This window comes from Tetrao urogallus (genome assembly GCF_951394365.1).
Source record: "Tetrao urogallus genome assembly, chromosome: 5".
Lineage (NCBI taxonomy): Eukaryota > Metazoa > Chordata > Aves > Galliformes > Phasianidae > Tetrao > Tetrao urogallus.
Window position 1 is genome coordinate 51,716,806 of NC_136818.1, and position 19,004 is coordinate 51,735,809.

Below are 19,004 nucleotides of genomic sequence, written 5' to 3' on the forward strand. Positions count from 1 at the left end.
CAATAGAGACGTCAGATGAGCACAGTGGGTGGGCAACTGGTGCCAGCTGAGCATCGAGTCTGTTAGGGTCTCCTGTTAGGGTTGGTGGTTCCCTTCCCTACCATCCCATGGTGGTTTCCAGCTTGGAAAGTCGTGGCAGAGCATGAAATGCATGAGGTACCTCTGTATGGAGGCTCACAGAAACAGAGTAAGTGTCGTGGGGAAAACAGAATTTCACAGTGGCAGGGCCTGAGCTGGGGTGAACAGGCGGCTTGTTTCCTCCGGTCGATGCATGGAAAATCAATTCCCAGCCCTCTAAGGAGACTTCTAAATAGAAACAAAATCCCTCCTGTAGCATTTAAGAACTATGGCTGTTTTGCACTGGTGAAAAGATTTCATTTCTATCAAGGGAGCTGCAGGTGACACCTTTCGGCTGTCTTCCTGTTGTCATGCGGTTGTCTATGTTATTCCCTTCATAGAAATGTCATTTCAAGCGCAGCTTTTTGCCCGGAGGTCTGAAGTAAATGGGTATTAAGTAACTGTATCTGTCTCTAATCCACTAAGCATCCAGAAAACCAGCTAATGTGCCTGAGCCAGTGGGATGAATGCATTAGGTTAATCTAACTCAGCTACTTTTCACTTAAACAACTAGAAGCATTACAAAAAAAACCAAAAAGCCTACACGAGGATTAGCAATTTCTTTTCTACATTTTTCCTTTTGTCTTCCCATGCCTTTGCTGCAATCTAATAAGCAACAACTCAGCTGAGTTCTGTGAGCCTCCTAATGCAGTGCTTTAAAAATAAGTTTATTCTCCTCAGACCTCAGGGGCAGCTCCACATTTGCTGTGGCTCTCAGGGACCAGGACAGGTCACAGTGCTTTCTCGTGCCACATTCATGTAGTGTGGCACAGCAGTGGCACAACACTGCCACGTGCCATGTCTCCTCGCTATCCTCTTCAGCTCTGTTGGCCATGGAGGTGCACAGCAGCACCTTAATGCCCGAGCAGCTCTGAGGTGCTCTTCTTTACTGGCAAAGTGTAAGAAGATTCAGGGCAGGCTGCCTGCACCCTTTGGTTTCTTCCATTGAACATTACCGATAGCGGTTCTCAATGTACGTATCTCCTCTTGCAGCACGGTCACCTTGCTTGCCAGAGAGAACTTGATGTGCAGTCATGTCAAAAGCCTTAAAAATTATCAAGGTATAAGACCTGCAGTGGTGCTATTGTTCTGTCAGGTGAAGACTTCAGCATGGTTTGTTCTTGACACATTGCTGTGGCTTTTGATCATCTCCTTACGCTGTGTGAGTGCTGCCAAGCAGCATGGTTGCTTGCCTAAGATGTCTCCAGGACTCACTGCTCCATAGTCCCCAGCCTGCCCTCAGCCTCCCCATCCCTGGGGCTCCACAGCTCTCAGCTCTCTGGGAAGCCTGGGGACAAGGGTGGGACCGGAGCCAACGATGACCCCAGGGCCCAAGAGGAATTACCCATGGTGCTGTCACAGTGTGCAGGAGGTGACCCTGACCCGGTGGTTCCTTCTGCAGCTCCTCTCCTCCCCGGCGCTGCCCCAGAAGCAGTGCCAGGTGGGATGAGCTCAGGAGAAGCTGATATTTCCTTGCCAAGAGCAGATGAAAAGAGACATTATAAAGCCTCTCGTCTCTGGTAACGCTGCCCTTAGCTTCGACACAGCAGTGGAGAGCGTCCAAGTTCCATGCTGGAAGGAGTTTAGCCCATGCCTGGAATCCTATCCCAGTTTCAAAGGTCAGGTGCGCTTCTGCAGTTACAGATGTCACAGGGGTGGCACCTGACCCCAGTTCATCCACACAGGAGCTGAGGTCTGATGGACAGCAGGATCATTTGAACCTCCCTGGAACTGGCTTTCATTTGAATTACAAGCTGTGTTTTGTTTCTTCCCAGCCAGGTCTCTAGACAAACTCTATAACTTTGCTGACTGCTCTGGCCTTCACCTGATCTTTGCACTGAATGCTCTGCGCCGAAATCCCAATAACTCTTGGAACAGCTCCAATGCACTCAGCCTGCTGAAGTACAGTGCCAGCAAGAAATATAACATCTCCTGGGAGCTGGGCAATGGTGAGTGTGGGAACAGGGAGACCTGGGAATGCCGAGCGGTGTTCTCTTTGGGAAGAGAATGTCTGTGAGTACCAGGACACTTGGATGTATGTCCAGAGGGATTTGAAGTGCTGCTGTGGGGCATGGCTGGTCCTGGGGTGGGCAGAGCAGCAGCTGCATGGACCTGCACAGTGCCAAGGGAAGCAGGCATCCCCTGGGCACAGGAGGATGATAGAAATTATCGCAGGTCCTCACCCAGCTCAAGCCATAGGGGCTCACTCTGGAGGAGAAGGCCCACAGCCTCTGTGCAACTGGCAAAGGAGAGTGGTCACAGCCCACATCCACTGCTCAGCAGCTCTGTGCTGCTGACTGATCTGAGGAGCTGTGTGACAGTATGTGAGCTCTCTCCAGAAGAGGAGATAGAAGAGCAGAGCTAGCAAGCCTTGCCCATCTGTTCTTATTTTCCCAGAGCCCAATAACTACCGGACCTTGATTGGCCGCTCAGTGAACGGCAGCCAGCTGGGGAAGGACTACATTCAGCTGAGGAGCCTGCTGCAGCTCATCCGTACCTATTCCAGAGCAAACCTCTATGGGCCGAACATTGGGAGACCCAGGAAGAATGTCATGGCTCTCTTGGAAGGGTAAGTGATACTGTTTTGTTTGGGCTGGGCCAACTGCCATTCCCCAAGTGCTTCCAGCATTTCCCAGTTACAGGAAGACTGAGGTGCTCATCCCGCCGGGATTCAGGGATGCAGTTAGAGTCTGCTGCACAGCTACAGGTTTTGAGGCCAGGAGGTGGGTCCTGGCACCACTTTGCTCCTTCTGTTTGTTAGCTGCTTCTTGCTGTGCTTTCTCTATCCATGCAGAAGGAAAGCTGGTAAGTGCCCTTCATCACTGCTGCATCCTGGCCAGGACAAGAATTACAGTGTAGAGGATAATGTATGGCACTCAGCCATTGTCAAAGCATTTTTGCTCATGATTGCTCACATTGATTCTGACCAAGTTACACAAACAGTTTTTCTGCTTGTGGTACTGAGATTCAGATCCCTTTCACCAGCAGAGTTCATGACCTGTCTGGGAAATGCCCTTTCCTCCCTTCCTGCTGTCCCTTGAAGAAGGTTTTCCCTGTCACACTGTCGCTGGCACCATTCAGTGCTATGATGCTTTTCCACCAATACATCCCACAGTCACGCCACTGTGACTTCCATTGATTATATTGACCCTCTGACTTCAGCTTCTTGGTTTCTTTTTCATCTCTTTAGGTAAAAATGGCACTCAGGAAAGGACAGCGATGCTGGGGTGGATCTGCTGGCATATTCTTAAACCGATGAATAGGAGAACAGGCAGGTCTGGCTGGAGTTTGAGGAGGCTGAAGAGAGGAGCGTGGGGAAGGAATGGTGACAGTGAGGGACTTGAACAGCTGGAGGTGACATTGGCCAGCTACAGGAACCAGGGAGGTGTGGGAGCCTGCTGGCAGCAAGAATTGGGACCGTGGGGGCTCAAAGACCATCCAGCAGCGGGGAAATTCCCTGCAGGACTGTAAACAGAAACTCCAGCGCAGAGGGCTGGACAGGGGGAGGTGTGGAAGGGACTCTGCTGGGAGCAAAGCTGGGTCTCACATTCATTAACATCTGCATGAATGATCTGGCAGAAACAATAAACAGCACACTGATGTGGTCCCCGGTGAAGCAGGCAGGGAGTGAGGGCCAGATTCTCAGCTCTGCTGCAGCAGCACACAGAGCCCATAAAGCTGGTTGACCCAGCTGCGAGGCCAGCATCCTAAACGTTGCTGGCAGCCAGGGAGCAGCCCCTTCTGGGCACCATGGCTGCATCCATGCTGATGCCAGGTGGGCACTGCAGCCCCAGGGCTTGCTCAGCACAGTGAGAGTGGCTCAGGAAGCTGCAATGTGCTGTAGTAGCCTTGAGCAGCAGGAACTCTATTACTGCCAGGCGGAGCAGGCTGAGAAAGGAAAACAAGAGGGACGGGAGCCAAGGAGCTCTCAGACAAGGGGAAGTCTTGCTGCTATGTTTGCCCTCTGCATGTCACTGCAGGGTCCTGGGGAAGGAGATGGCAACAGCATGGCCGGGGGTCTCTTGGCTCCAGAGCCACATGTTAGCTGATGTGTGACCCAGGAGTGGGGCTGTAGTGTACAGCGTGGTGGGAAAGGTGGTGGAAATCCATCTTTGAATGAAAGGGAATGAGGTATGAAGAGTGGTGGGGGCTCTCCAGTCCACCAGGCTGACCAGAAAGAGCTGCAAGGGGCATGTCTGTTCTCCAAGATATGTACTGCTACTTCATTGCCATCCCTGCCCCTGTGGCCGAGCCTTGTGTCTGCACTCCATACCCAGTGCCTGCAGTTCATGGTGAGCAGTCCATGTGTCCAGCCTTGCAGCCAGAGGTTCTGTGGGAAAGAACCAGTAGTTTCTCTCCATAAAGACCATAGTATTACCAAGCAAGGCTTAAAGAAAAGAAATAAGTTGGATTAAATGAAGACAAAAAGTTAAACGCTTATTTGCAGTATTTGGAAGCAGAATTGCAAAAGGACAAACAAATAAAACCCAGTGCCTAAGCTGACTGCATGAGCTTTATTCCCAGTAGCTCCCTGAGGTCTCTTCAGTGTTCTCGGTTTGTGCTACTGAGAACTGTCTGCCTTCTGCAGGAGCATCACAGCGCTGGTCCACGGGCTGTACCTGCAGCCATCACAGCCAAGGCTTGCCTCTGGAGATCCCAGATGAACCCCACAAAAGCCAGCAAGCAGAAGAAATTGCAGCTTTCAATGGCAAGCCTTCTGCCCACCTTGTTGGAGCACCACGAGTGGTCTGTGCAGTGCTTGGATGAAGGCTGCAGAGCAGATCACGTACATGCAGTCCATAGTTCTGATATATGAGAGGTACAAAGTTTTGCTCTCATTTAAAAAAATGTGATGAACAGTAGAAGTCAAGCTGGTTGGAAGAGATACTAAATTGGAGGTTGTGGTGTGGCCATTAAGGTTGGAGAGGAGAGATGAGACAGCCCAGCACAGAAGGCAGAACGGCTGGCTTAGTCTGAGAGGAAAGAAGTTCATATTACACAGAGCGTACAAGTGAATTTTGGTGAGATAAATGATGGAAATGAGCTGAAGAAGGAAAGGAAAGCTCAGAGAGAGCAGGGAATTTTCAACAGTAGAAGAAAACAGAAGCTGACATTACGCGCTCTCCTGGGAAAGCCCCGAGTTATCTGAGCGGGGAGATGTTCAGAGAAAATCTTCTCAGTGTGAAGCATTACATAAAATCACAATTCCCAGTTACATGTCCTGTATTCCAAACGTTGCAGTCTACTCTTGAACTTTAAATTCTAGCAACCACCCCAAACTTATTCTTTATGTCTAAACCTTGAACTGCAGTTATGGCAGTGTTAGCATGAACAGTGCCTTGCTCTCTGCACCAAGCTTTGCCCTACTCAGTGATGACAGCACACCCTTCACTGCTGGGATGCAAAGACCTTGCACGGGGAAATGGCACAGGGCACGTGAGTGCCACCTGGGGCTGCCCCACAGAGCAGACCACTGCCACAGGGATTTGCTCTGCAATCCCTGCTGCACAGGAGGCAACAAATGGGGAATGGGGACATGTGAGTGCACAGGTGCAAGAGGGAATTTCTCCAGACAGGACTCACAGTTGAGTTTGATGAGGTGTTAATTAGACTATTCATGCAGCCTGAGCTGTCAGAGAGCAGGCCACCTTAGCTACCTACTGCGTCTGTGGGTACGGGAATCCCAGGACTACTCAGAATTTGCCTGGGGGGAAAAAAAAAAAAGTAGGATTCTAAGGAGTTAACAAAGATTTAACAAAGACTTTAACAGTAGATCAGGAATCAGACACGAGGTTAATGTATCACTGAATCATATATTCAGAGCTGGAAGAGAAGAAACATGAGGGAAAGCTATTAGGATGCTAACATATGTTAAGGCTCATGCCGTCAGAACAACATGTAATAATCTTTTGCCCAGGTGGTCCCCAGGACTGCTGGCAACAAGGATGGCAGAAGGTGGCTCAGTGTCCTGATCCCGTGGAGTCTGCTGGTTCCAAGAGCCATCTCTCATGTGCTGCATCTCCTGGGGGGGGGTGGCACAGGCTGAACCAGGATACTGCATGGGTCCAGAGCAAGAATTCTGTGGAAAAAATGAAGCCACAAGACAAATAACTAATGATGCAAAGGGAAGGATACTGCAGCGTAAACTCATGTTCATGTGCCATTAAGCTTGTGGACATGCATTCATAAATGCATTGAAATGCATTCATAAATACATTGAAACAGGATGTGAAGAATGTGATCAGGCATTTTGCAGCTGGTTTTATAGCAGGAGCGAAGATCTAAGGTACAAGCAAAGGTCCATCTATTACTCTTTCAGGAGGAAAGAGTTAAGACAGTCTTTGTAACTGAAACCGGATCTGGATGGCTGAAAAGCTGAAATCACCATCACCTGTACAGGGAGAACAAAGCGAGTAAGAAAAGACATAGATGAGATGATAGTGTTGTATGGGTACATGGTGTGCCTTCATCCTGATTGCTATCTACAATCTCAGTCGTTTCATCTCAGAAAAGATGTAATAGAACCAAGAATGTTACAGAGATGTGCAGAGGTATGCGATGCCTTCCACGTGAGCAGAGATGGAGTAGGCTGCTCTAGCTGGAGCCACGGAATGGGTGCTGACCCCGTTTGACTTCTAAGAAAGGTGGTGAGGCAGAAAAGTCCACATGGATAGGAGTGTGCTGTCCTTCAGAGCCTGGCTGTTGCCCCAGCTTTCAAGAGCCAGCTCTTCTGGTAGCAAAGCTATGGTGCAGTTGGCTTGCATAGTTCACCAGGGTGTACCAGATGGAGCAACACTTGGTTGTGAAGTCCAGCTCTGGGAGTCAAACAGTGCTAAACCCCTGGGAGGCTGTGAGGTGGTCATTTGTCTCCCTTCTGCAGCTGCATTCTTTGCTACAGGATCACTTTTTAATTTGTTTTTTTTTATTTTTTATTTCAAGGTTGACAATCAGCAATTACCTTCATGGGAAGGAGATTTCCAAATGCAAATGGCTCTTTAATGTATCAGGAATAAACCTAGGAAGTTCCAGTGGCTGGAGGCTGAAGACAGACACATCCAGATGAGAAATAACATACTTGGAAGCTAATTAGCCATGGGAGCAATTTGCGTAAGGTCGCAGTGGGTGCTCCATGAGTGGGGGGGGTTGAATCAGGACAGGAGATGTATTCTCTCCCACCTGGAGGTTCTGCCTCATCTGATTCTGAGGATGTGCAGAGGTTTCTGCCACGTGGAAGCCCAGCCAGGGATGCTGCAGTGGCTGGGGCTGCCGCCCGAATTATGGGATGTTGCCCTAAGCAGGCTGAGCTTGTCCCGCGGCTCCTAGAGGTGACTCAGTGCATGTGCATCTCAGAGTTCAGTGTTGTTCGCAGAGCCCAGTGTAAGGAAATGGCAGATTTACTGCACCAGCACGGAGCATCTGCACAGCACATGTGCAGGGATCTGATCCATGCCGGAAGCCTCTGGTTTGCTCTGCCTGCGTGGTGCTGCACATGTGCACATCGCATAGCCCAGGAAATCCCAGACAGACATGTGCCAGCTCTGGTCGGACTGCAGGTCTGCATGGTTCTTCACCGGCCTTGGAATCCAGGGTTTGAGCAGCACAGGTGCTTCAGGAGTAAAGGATTAATAACATCTGCATTCCTAAGCTGTGAATATTCGGATACCTGTGCACCGCTGGGTCTCCACCTGCACTAGGCTTTCATCTCTGGCTCTTGCAGTACCACTTGCTGGCTATTGAGCTGATCCAGGTTCCCAGAGTTTGAGTTATCCAATGTGCTCCATGCGCAGCTTCACCATCAAGACTCAAAGATTTAACAGGGGAAATTCTGATCTGTGACTTGCAACAAATCTCCATTTAAAGGTGGAAAGAAAAATAGACGCAGAAAGCAAAATTGGGTGGTTATGTATCTTTAATAGAAAAATTTGAAAATGAGTAGAACTAGTCAATGTATTTCACTCTCCTGGGGACAGAAAAGGAAAACAAAGAGGTCTGTTAGTTTCCTAAGGAGACAGAGCAGTCAGAGGCACTGCTTCTGCCACTCTAGGGATGCTGAAGATTGTGGGGTTTTGCTTTCGGTCCCCGCACAAGGACTGGGGTGTGCTGGCAGTGATACTGCAGGCATGGTGCGAGCAGTGAGTTCTGCAGAGGAGCATCCTCAGCAGGTGCCCTTTGTGACTGAGTGACAGCACCGTTGAGCCAGGTGCCCTGCATGAGTGGTGCAGGATTTGTACTTCTTGCTCTGTCCTGCTGTCCTGGATGGCCAAGGAGGAGCCGGCCCCAAAGCCACTGCTCTGCTGCCCCTCATGGGGACACAGAGCTCTGCTGGAGAGCGAGCCTGGGAACTGACAGCCTCTGCACTGCTGGGCAGGAGGAGCGGGGACGCATCAGTGCTATTACAGCACGTTATTGTTTTTCCATTTCTAATTGTGTCTCTTCCCTCCTGTCCGCAGGGATTTATTACCTCTGCCTTTGCCAGTGTCCTCTTATGCTTCACAGGGTCCAGATGCCCTTTCGTCCCAGTCTATAATTGACTATCGTCATTAATTTAAAGTTAGAATGATTGTTTCCGAGCTATATTTAGGCTGAAGTTTGCTGCTCTTTTTTTCAGACCTGATTAGAGGCTTGTGTGCTGCAAAGCTTGCTGGCTGTTTCTCCCCCCCTTGCCAACTGGCCTGATCAAATGTCCCTTCTCTCCCCACAAACCTTCTCCTTTCTCTCCCACCCTTGGTTGCAGGCCAGACGGGGGCAGTCGGGGCTGCAGGGCATGCAGCTCTTTGGGCAGCGAGGATATCCGTGCACCCCTGGGCTCTTGGATATCCATGCACCACAGAGCACTGTTGTGTTCTCTTGACCAAACCAGTGGTTCCTGTTGCCTGTATGCATTCTAACCTTCAAAAGTGACCATCCTTGGTATCCTGTGATGTAGGTTGTTTTAGGATTTCCCCTTCCTTATGGACATCTGTGACAAGTTTGGACTGACATGATTTCTTCCTCTGTTTCCTGTAGGTTCATGAAAGTGGCTGGCAGCACAGTGGATGCTGTTACCTGGCAACAGTAGGTATTCACCATTCCTTCTGCTTTCCTACACTAACTGGAGTGATCTGACGGTGTCCAGAGCAAAATGAATGGGCTGGCTGGATGTGGAAGGGGACAAATAGTAGGAGCCACATCTACTGTTCTTGTCCTTTAAATAGGAAAACGAGGCATTGCCCCTTCTTCTGCAGCAGAAGTGGGCATGTTTCACCCCGGAAGCTGAGACAGAGGCTAAAAACATGCCTGCCCACTGGAAACCAAGCCCCATTGCAGCTGGCCCAAAGCTAGGCTGATGGCATGCACCTTTGGAAGCAGCAGGGTGAAACCTCCCTGCATCCTGAAAAACTGCGTTTGCTCTGGTGTCTTGAGCAGTGAAGCTGGGGTCTCAGGTCCTGGCTGGGCTTCTGTCCTAATTTGAGCTTAGCACTGGGTCTTCAAGGGAGCTCAGGCTACTTTGCTGGAGTGGAGCATGCCATCTCATCCCCTCCCATTCAGAGTATCCCATCACCTGTCAGTGCTGCTGATCCCCTCCTGGCACTTCATAGAATCATCATAGAATGGCCTGGGTTGAAAAAGATCACATTGATCATGAAGTTTCAACCCCCCTGCTACGTGCAGGGTTGCCAACTACTAGACCAGGCTGCCCACAGCCACGTCCAGCCTGGCCTTGAATGCCTCCAAGGATGGGGCATCCACAATCTCTTTGAGGTATACTGGCCAGGTTATGTGGACATTTGTTCCTCTCCTGCAGATCCCAGCTCCTTTTGTAAAGCCCACCTGGAGACCTACACTTAAAAAGAGCTCAGTGGCTTTTAAGACCTGAGGTTTTCTGCAAGTAAGCCCAGGGGCTCTGTGTTGGTGTGTTAACCTCAGAGCCTCCTGCAGAAGCAACTGTCTGCATCTGAGAGTGGTTTATGGCAGCAGCCCTGGCTGGCACCCAGTAAGTCCCATTTCTGGGGAGCCACGTGCCTTGCCGTGCTGCTCTGCTACCTGACTCCTGAGGCTTCCCTGAGGCAGCAGCTCTGTGCAAGCAGGGCAGTGGGGTAGCAGAGTGTTTGGAGTGGGATTTGTGTTACTTACAGACTCACGCTGTGCAATGATGATCTATGCCTCAGCTGGGAGTTTGCTTTTCATGATTACACGATGTGCTGATCGCATTTACTTAACCCAGGAATTCGCTTGCTGAAACAGGGCTTGATGGCTGGGCCAAGCCCTTGGATGCACTGCAGGAAGAAGCAGCCAGCCTTTATGCAGGGAGCTGTGGCTCAGGGATCCTTCCTTTTGGGACCAGGTGCTGCAGGCAGGTGGGGTTACAGCTCCCTACAGGTAGGCAGCATGGCTGGGATGTCACTTGCTGAGCACTTCCCACCCAGGTAGGTACAGGAGCCACTGCTCCCCCTGCCTGGGCTTCCAGCTTGGGAGGGTTGCACCCGTCTGCTTTTGTGAGGACTGACAATAGCCACAGCTCCAATCTGGGCTTCTGTACTGTTTATGAGTAAATGTCAAAACAGTGTCTCATCCCTCTGCTCCAAACAGCAAAACAAAACAAAACAAGCTCCTTTGTATCCAAGAAGAAAATTATTAGCAGGAAACTGAACTGCTCTCTAACGGCAACTATGAGCCTTTCTGTTCCAAACCCTAATGTTCTCCTGGGATATTGGTTATAAATTTGTCAAATCTGTTACTCCTTTGAAAAGGTTGCACTCTATCCAGAAGGGGAATTGAGAAGGGAATACATTGCAGAGATCCCTATCCTCTGTGAAAACACATGACCATTTCTTCTCTGAAATACATCTGAGAAGTGACACAGGGTGTAAATAAGAAGGCTTGCCAGTCTTTCTTAGTATGGTTTCACTTACATATGTAACTCAGCGTGTGTGCCTCCCTCTTCAGAAGTAATGTGTTGCTGGAGAGGGATGTGTGAATGGCTCAGAAATGTTTAGGGAATTTCCACTAGCAGAGGGTGTGGCAATTAGGACTGACAGAGGCTGGGAGAGTTTTGGCATTTCTTGTGTAATTTAGTTTATGGTTTGGTTAGGAGCGAATGTTCAGTTTATTGTGGATCCAGCCAGTCTTTGAATGTGGATTTCCACGGTTCAGAACCCTTCCCACAACCACATCTCCTTTTGGCTCTGCTCCAAAGCTTGGTGTCTTGCATACAGTGAAGATTCATTGTCTCCCTAACCAGTGCCCATGCCCTGGTCCCCTTCCTGTGTGTCATTATGTATGGCTGGTTTTCCACCTGAAGTGCTGTGCAGACCTCAAAGTTTGGCAAATCTAATGGGCAAATCCTTGTGCAAGGCTGTCTTTGCAGCCCACAAACTCATTTATTTGCAAGGCAAGTAAATGTTTGCATCTTCAAAGTCATGGACATCTATCCCTTCAAGTCTTTGGAGAATATGATGCTACCTTCCAATATGGAAAGTCACTCATACAATGTGGCAAACCGGGGATGTCATGCACACAGACACATATGGGATGCTGCTTAAAGTGCTTTGCAATGCTGAGTTTGGATGACATCTCTCTGGCCTCGGCATATGGGACAGTGGCAGAGCACAGGGCTGCCTGTGTCAGCAGAGGATGTCTCCATTTGGTAGCAGTTGGTGTGATGCTGGCAGTGAGGCTGGACCCGTTCACATCCCCAGCAGGCTGGTGCCCTAATTCCTAGCAGACTCTCCCTGTAGCAGCAGGCAACAAAGTAGATCCGGAAATTCCTGAGCTTTGGGAAGTGGGCTTTAATGTAATTAACTGCAACAGAAGAAGAGGTCAGATAATAGGGGCAAAGGTTCCTCTTTAAAATGAAAGGAGGTAAATGAAACCAGCTGCCCAGGAGCCAGTGCACTGCCTTCATTAAACCCAGTGTGATGCTCATGGTCCCACGCAGCAAGTTGTGGATCTTTCCAGAGAAAAGTGAGGCAGGCAGTGTGATCCCAGAGGTGACAGGACTGAGGTGTGCTGGGCTGACAGCAGTCACCTGGGGCAGCAGTCAGGTCTGTGGCCTCCTATGCTATGGGAACCCACGTGCCCTGCATCCTCGTGGTCTTTGGGGCCAACCCTGGTGCCACACCATTGCCAGCACCCACCCACCAGGCTGTGTTGGTGCTGCTCAGTTTGTTCCAGGGCTCCAGAGACCTCAGCCTAGCTGGTGAAGCTCCAGCCCATCCTTTTGGCCTCGGTTCATAGTTCTTGTGCAGCTGATGCCGTTTTCCCTCTTGACCACTTTTGGGTGTTGAATGTACCTCTTGGTGCCTGAGAATAGATCTCTGCCAGCCTTAGAGAAATAATGGAATTGTCTTCAGGCTCTGCTTGAATACCCAAAGCCGTGGGGTATGAGCTATCAGCAAGATGTCCTGAGACCGAAGCAGCAGGTTTATTCATTCCTGTGCCATCCCCTATTTCTCCAGGTTGTTAGTGCAGGTGTGAAGTGTCCCTGGTGGTGGCTGTGCCCCAGAGCTGCTCCTGGTTAGAGCGGATATCTTGTCCTCTGCTGTAGGCTGAGGTCTTTAACTTCATCTTCTCCCACCTCATACAACCTTCCTTTTATGGCCTTGCAGCCAGTTTTCAGCCCAGGTGATGGTGGGGTTTTTTTTTGCCACAGCAGGCCAAAAATCATTTCTGTTCAGTTCTTAAGTGCTGTACTAAAATCCAAACATCTGCCATCCCCAGAGTCTGCTGCTTTGTAATTTTGTCTTAAAAAGTAATCTCTGTAAACCCCCTCACTGCCTGCTGCTCACAGGCCTGCTGTCCTCACAGCAGCCAGCGGTTCTGTGTTGTATAAGGGTTGATTTGAACAACGTCAAACACTTCCCAAGTCCCCCTCCCTGAGCAACTTTCTGCCCTTAGCACCGTACTGTCAGCACAGATGTGCCAAAATGCCTCTTTCCTACTTCCCCCTATTACAGAGGGTTGGAGTGAATCCAGAGTCTGGCTGGCACGATGCTGAGTTTTTTGGGGGACAAAGCTGGAACTTCACACCTGGGAGAGGATTTGCAGAGGAGACCCTTCATGTTCAGGGCATCTGCAAGTTGAGTCTGTAATTCGTCTCCGTTCTGGGCCAGGCAGTGCTGGCTGCTCGCCTTCCCCTGCAGCCCTGCACAGCTCCAAGCACGCTTACCCCGTTACCTGATCAGTGAGTTGGAGCACTGAGAAGCTAAAATCCTCTCTGAGCGTTCATGCATGTTGCACGTGTTCTGCGTGTCCTGGCCAAGCCTGATTCAAGCTGCAGCATCCTTTGGGGAGGCTCCTGCCCTCGTGTGCACCTCTGTACCCATGTGGGGAGGCTCCCCCACAGCTGCTGGCTGCTCACTTTGCTAACAACATCCCTGCAAGGAGACGTCACTGCTGCCTTTCTCGTTTGCTAGACTCAATCTCAGAAAGACACTCAGCAATGGGCTGCCCAGTGCACATGGGGCCTTACTCTGGATGAGATGCTTCTCATAGAGAAACCACACCTGTAAAGGAGCTGATACTTCTGGGAAGGTGAAGCTGCCTTTTTTTCACACCCCAGGACAACAAGTGGAGTATGCAATCCCTGGTACATATGTATGTGTCTGTAACAGCATCCTCCAATCCCGTGCATTACCAAAAAGCCCTGCTGCGCTCTTCTTATCCACATCTCCACGTTTCAAGTACTGAGGGAGCCTCTTTCCCTGCCATTTTTCCAGCACCAATGACAAAGGTTGGAGGGCAGCTCCCAGAATCCCCAGTGCAGCAGCCCAGCATGCCTGGGAGGGACCCAAAGGGACAGATGTAGATGCTATAGAATTTGTGCTCCCATCCTGAGACCTCCTGCCCCTCTGCATTGCCTCACCTATGGCTGCTGTGTGAAGGGTGCCAGCACTGATCACTCCTTCCGGACAAGATGTTTGGGACCAACTCCAATTCAGGATGTTTGCACCCCAAAGATGGATTGCTTCACCTTATGTCCTGGAACCAGGAGCCAGCACTCAGGCATTTCAAAGCCTTCCTCCCACACCTGGATGCAGATGATTCGGATTCTGATTGGCAGCACTATAACCATGTTTCATTGAAGCGAGCACGCGGAGAGCAGGAATCCCCTGAATGGGAAATGCTCAGTGCCATGTCCAGGGCAGCAGGCACTCCTGTGTTAGCAGGACGAGGGATGTAGGAGAGGACACAGCACCTCTGCAGAGGTCCTCTCCTGGAGGGAAAAAGGCTTCTTGGTGTGAGACAGCAGTGGGACAGAAGGACACGGACAGGGGCAGAACTAATGCCAGTAGTTTCATTCTTGCCATCTTGTTTTCCTTGCAGTTACTACATCGATGGCCGAGTGGCCAAAGTGACCGACTTCCTGAAAACACGCCTGCTAGACACACTGTCCGACCAGATCAGGAAAATCCAGAAAGTGAGTGCACAGTCTGCAAGGGGTAGTGGGCAGTGTGCCCACAGTACTGCAGCTCAGTGCCTGGGCTGGGCACTGCTCAAGGTGTGGGGCTGGTGCAGCAATCCCAAGCTTGCAGGGTGGGGTGGAGGGATGGAATCTCCACCCTGGGGATGGAGGAGGAGATGGGGTAGCAACCTGGCCAGCCCTAGGTGTCTATTACAATTCCAGGGTGATTTGTGATTTGCTCTGGACAGTGCGGCATGCAGTGAGCCACTCCATCCCTGCTGCCCACAGGACAGCTCCAGGCTGCAGCCACTGTGTAAGAAATGGGAACTTTGGGGGTCCCCTGGTTCAGCTGCCACAGGGATTGGGGCTATGGGCAGCTCAGCTGCCAATCCTGCAACAAAGGATGAACATCTAATAAGAGCAAAGTGTTTTGGAGTGAGAGGACTGTCCATTTGCCTGTCTTGTCAAGGTTTTCTTACTGTATCAGTCACCACGATGTCTCGCTGCTGTAATTCCTGCAAGAAGAAACTGTAGGATGAGCAAACAACTCAAAGAGGCCCCAGGAAAGGGGACACGTGGGTCGGCACAGCAAAACCAGAGGATAGGAGCTGCTTGCTGTGTTGTCCTGTACAACCCAGGGACCATCCCCATGCATGAGTGACCCACCTTTGGCAGGGAGCATGAGTTGGGCACAGGGACAAGCATGGGGCACAATCCTACCCTGCTTGTACTAACCTGGTGACACATGTCTCACTGCTGGGGAAGGTCATGGGATGGCCAGGAAAGCCATGGGCAGCAAGGTGGAGACATGGTGCAGCCCTGGGGGGTCCTGGTTCCCATCCAGCCCCAGACCCGCAGCAGTGAGGAGCTGCCCTCTATTGGGTCTGGGGAGTGGGAAGAGCTCTCCTGGGAATGCCAGTGTGGCTGAGCAAAAGCACAATGCTGGGTGCTAATAGCCTCCAGCTTGGCTTTGAGTCCGTGCATCCTGCCGGGGCTGATTAGAGCAGCTGGGCTTGTCCACTTCCCTGTTTTATTGCTTCCTCTCTGACTGGGGAAGGTGGCGGGCTTAGATAATTACAGGCAGGATGCCAACACCTCTGGGGCTTCAGTCAGGGATGTCGACTCTCACAGGCTGTGAGTGGGAGGCAGCCCAGAGCTGGCGTATTTAACAGCTTTGAGGGATCCCAGTCCATCCAGCACATTCCAGTGTTCCTCACTAATGGGGCAGGATCCGTCAGGCTGTGCAGCGTGCTCCTGGGCTGTGGAGCTTGCAGACATCTGGCTGCAGGAGCTCATAGCCCGGCCTGGAGAAGCGCGATTGCTGAAGAGGAGAGGATTCATTGTGTGGTGCCCGTGTATCTGGAGCCCCTGATGCTTCGGTGCCCAGCTGTGGCTGCCCCGTCCCATGTTGCTCCCACAGTGGCAGCTATTTCTCCTCCCACTGCAAGCCGCCAGGTTGCCCCTGCCGCAGTCTCTATACTGAACGCAGCCATTACATGTCAGAGACATGCAAATTGCACCTGCCCTGTGGGAACAGGAGAGTGGTACTGCATTTGATGTGTGTTGTTCCCTGTGCAGGTTGTGAACACGTACACACCGGGCAAGAAGATCTGGCTGGAAGGCGTCGGTGCTACCTCTGCTGGAGGCATGAACAACCTCTCCGATTCCTATGCGGCCGGGTTCCTGTGAGTGACACAGCTCCTGGCACGAGGGCACTGCCACCACTGCCACAGGCTCTGTGCACAGCGCTCCTCTATGCACCCCAGCTCTGGGGTTGGGGCTTGCACCCCACAGCCTCGCCGCCCTTTCCCCATTCTGCAGCCACGGACCCTTGCATGCATTTCACTCCTTGCATCCCTTTCTGGGCAACTGAAGCTCTTCAGAGCACAAGGTCCAAGTCTGGAAACCATATTCTGCCCTTCTTAGAAACCACAGCTATTGCTGGATCCTCGGGCTTGTCCAATGGTACAGCTCAGTAACACATAGATCCTGTTGCAATCTTCAGAGTTAACTGTGATCACAAAGGATCAAGGAAGGTTTTCCTTGCTCTAGGCGCAGGCATAGGAACATGCCCAGGACACGTGGGCTGGGGCTGGCTTAGTTTGCTGGTGACAGCACAATGGGTGGGAGCACAGACAAGCTCGGGTCCCTACAGTGGCCTAACCCTGTCTCCTCGACACAGGTGGCTGAATACATTGGGCTTGCTGGCCAGCCAAGGCATTGATGTAGTGGTGCGGCACTCCTTCCTTGACCATGGCCACAACCACCTGGTGGACCAGAACTTCAACCCCCTGCCGGTAGGTCTGCCCGGGGCCAATCGCAGAGATGCACCTTTCTCACAGCCAGGTTTTAGGGGGGATCTGGTTTTTCTCTTCCCTGCACCCAGAATGATGTGCTGCCTTTATCCCTGACCCCTCTTGCAGATGCTTGGCTTCACCACAGAAATATCCAGGACACAGCTGAGAATCCACCTCTCCTTGTGGCCTGTTTGAACTCTGCTTGCAAATGAATTTTTCCAGATCTGTTTCATTCAGTGTTAATAGGAGACATTAGTTAATGTCAAATGCGGCATGTTGGAAGCAGATGGGAGAGCTTTGTTGCTGTGGCTGGAACTTCTTCCAGTGCCCAGAGGTTGGGAGCATGGCAGGGAGGCCAGTGCCACAGCAGCAATGCCAGTGACTATGCGGGGGCATTCCAGGGCAAGGTTGTGCTGCAGTCCCATTTCCAGCTGAGACCTGGTGGTTCTCAGTGACGCCCTGCATCATTCCTTGCTCTCCAAAACCCCTCCCGGATGGCTGGGTCTTCCCACACAGGGTGAGAATAAAGAAAGAGTATGCAAAATCTCTTTAAAAATAGCAGGTTTCCTTTCCATCTGATCTGTTCTATTTTCCCTTTGGCCTAGTAAATCCCTCACCTTGTAAGTGGAGAAGCAGACAGGGCGGCTGGGTGCTCTGCTCACCCCAAGAAGGAGTTTACAGGGTTTCTTCAGGGCAACACCAGGGGAGAGTTTGGGGAATATGCCCTGAGCTGATAAAGACAATTAAGTTATTCAAATTACTGCTGTTATAATTTTCCAACTAAATCAGACACCATGCCTCTTGTGGCCTCTTCCTTGCTCTCCCATGTGCTCTAGAGCTGATCTGCTGCTCACGTCCCAGTAACACAGTCCTGCACAAGCACCAGTGTTGCTCGTGCGCTTTAAAAGAGCCACGAGCAGGTGCAAATTAGTATGGGACTTCAAAGATGTGAGCATAAAAAAGCTTGTGGAGATCAGATTGTGACCCACATGGCAGTACGGTGACTGCTATTTTCCCGTGGGAGCTATCAGGGGGATGAAAGTGTCTGGATGGACCTGTGCGGGGTCACCACCCCGTGAAACCCAACACACTTGCTGGCTGCTGTCACAAAGACTTTTCTGCAGGTGGGATGGGCACAAGGCAGAGGCTGTTGAGAGAAGGCTGTGCTGTTGCCTGAGTGAGTGTGGCAGTTTGCTGCTGGTCCTGCTCACTTTGGTGCTGCCCTTGTGGCACGGTGCAGCGAGTGGCACAAGGGACCTGGTAAGACCTGGCATACGCTGTCTGCATGGGGCCAGGGAATGTGCACAGCCAGGGCCATGCACTGGAGACATTGCTGTGTACAGGAATAGAAAGGTCAGTGCACAGCTCTCTGCAGTGGGGTGATGCTGCTGTGGGCCGTGCTGTGAGCCTTCAGACCACACCTGAGCCTTCATCCAATGGCAGACCTGCAGAAATGGGCTTCTCTTGCAACTAATGGGAAGAAAACGGGCATGGATGTGCTCAGGCTGTGGAATATAAATGCTTCTGCCAAGCTTAATGCAGCTGCTCTCAAGTGTTTTAATGCCTTGTTATTTCTGAGAGAACTTGGTTGAGTATCATTGAAGTGCTTTTTCTTCTTGAGCGATCGGGGCAGCCAGCCGTAAAGCAATCAGGGCTTGACTGCATGGCATGTGCTTGAGAAGCCCTTCAGGCAGAGCTTCTCCTGTCCGTAAGTCTGTCTGCATGCATCTGAGCCCATCCATACGTGTGTGGGAGCAGGGAGTAGATGAAGTGAGAGGAGAAGCGGCACTGATATTCACCCTTCATGGGGCAATGCCTTTGAAAAGCCCATCTGGCATTTAGGAGCTATCTGCTCCTTTTAGGCATGCAGTAGACATAATACATCACCCTGGTTAATATCACTCTGAAGCAGTCCAGAATGGTGCAAAACGTTCATTTCATTGCAGAGGCCCCAAGGTAAGTGTGAGCTATCTCTTCAGACTGCTAGAGCATGCAAAACTTTGAAATGCTCATCCATACAGAAGTCCCCTCTGTTTTATCCATTTTTGGAACTGATGTCTGCCCCCTTAATGCACAAAGAAGTGCTGTGAGGTTACACCTATGTGTGCAGAAATTTGGGTATGCTTCTAGGGAGGGCCAGAGAAACACAAACCCAACAAAAAGGCCAAAGCTGAAAACCAAACTCAGGTTTCCTGATAACTGTGGCA

At 51.0% G+C, this 19,004-nt stretch overlaps 1 protein-coding gene across 1 annotated transcript in view; it reads left to right on the top strand.

The window, feature by feature from the left end:
- Positions 1 to 19,004, top strand: part of HPSE2 (heparanase 2 (inactive)) — a gene marked incomplete at its 3' end in the record, with an annotated part of 77,213 nt that overhangs the window by 51,788 nt on the left and 6,421 nt on the right. The window contains exons 4-9 of the mRNA XM_079536571.1: positions 1,893 to 2,066; positions 2,515 to 2,686; positions 9,124 to 9,171; positions 14,422 to 14,515; positions 16,079 to 16,185; positions 16,683 to 16,797. Of these exons, the coding sequence (XP_079392697.1) occupies positions 1,893 to 2,066; positions 2,515 to 2,686; positions 9,124 to 9,171; positions 14,422 to 14,515; positions 16,079 to 16,185; positions 16,683 to 16,797 (710 nt within the window). The remainder of the gene's footprint in view (positions 1 to 1,892; positions 2,067 to 2,514; positions 2,687 to 9,123; positions 9,172 to 14,421; positions 14,516 to 16,078; positions 16,186 to 16,682; positions 16,798 to 19,004) is intronic.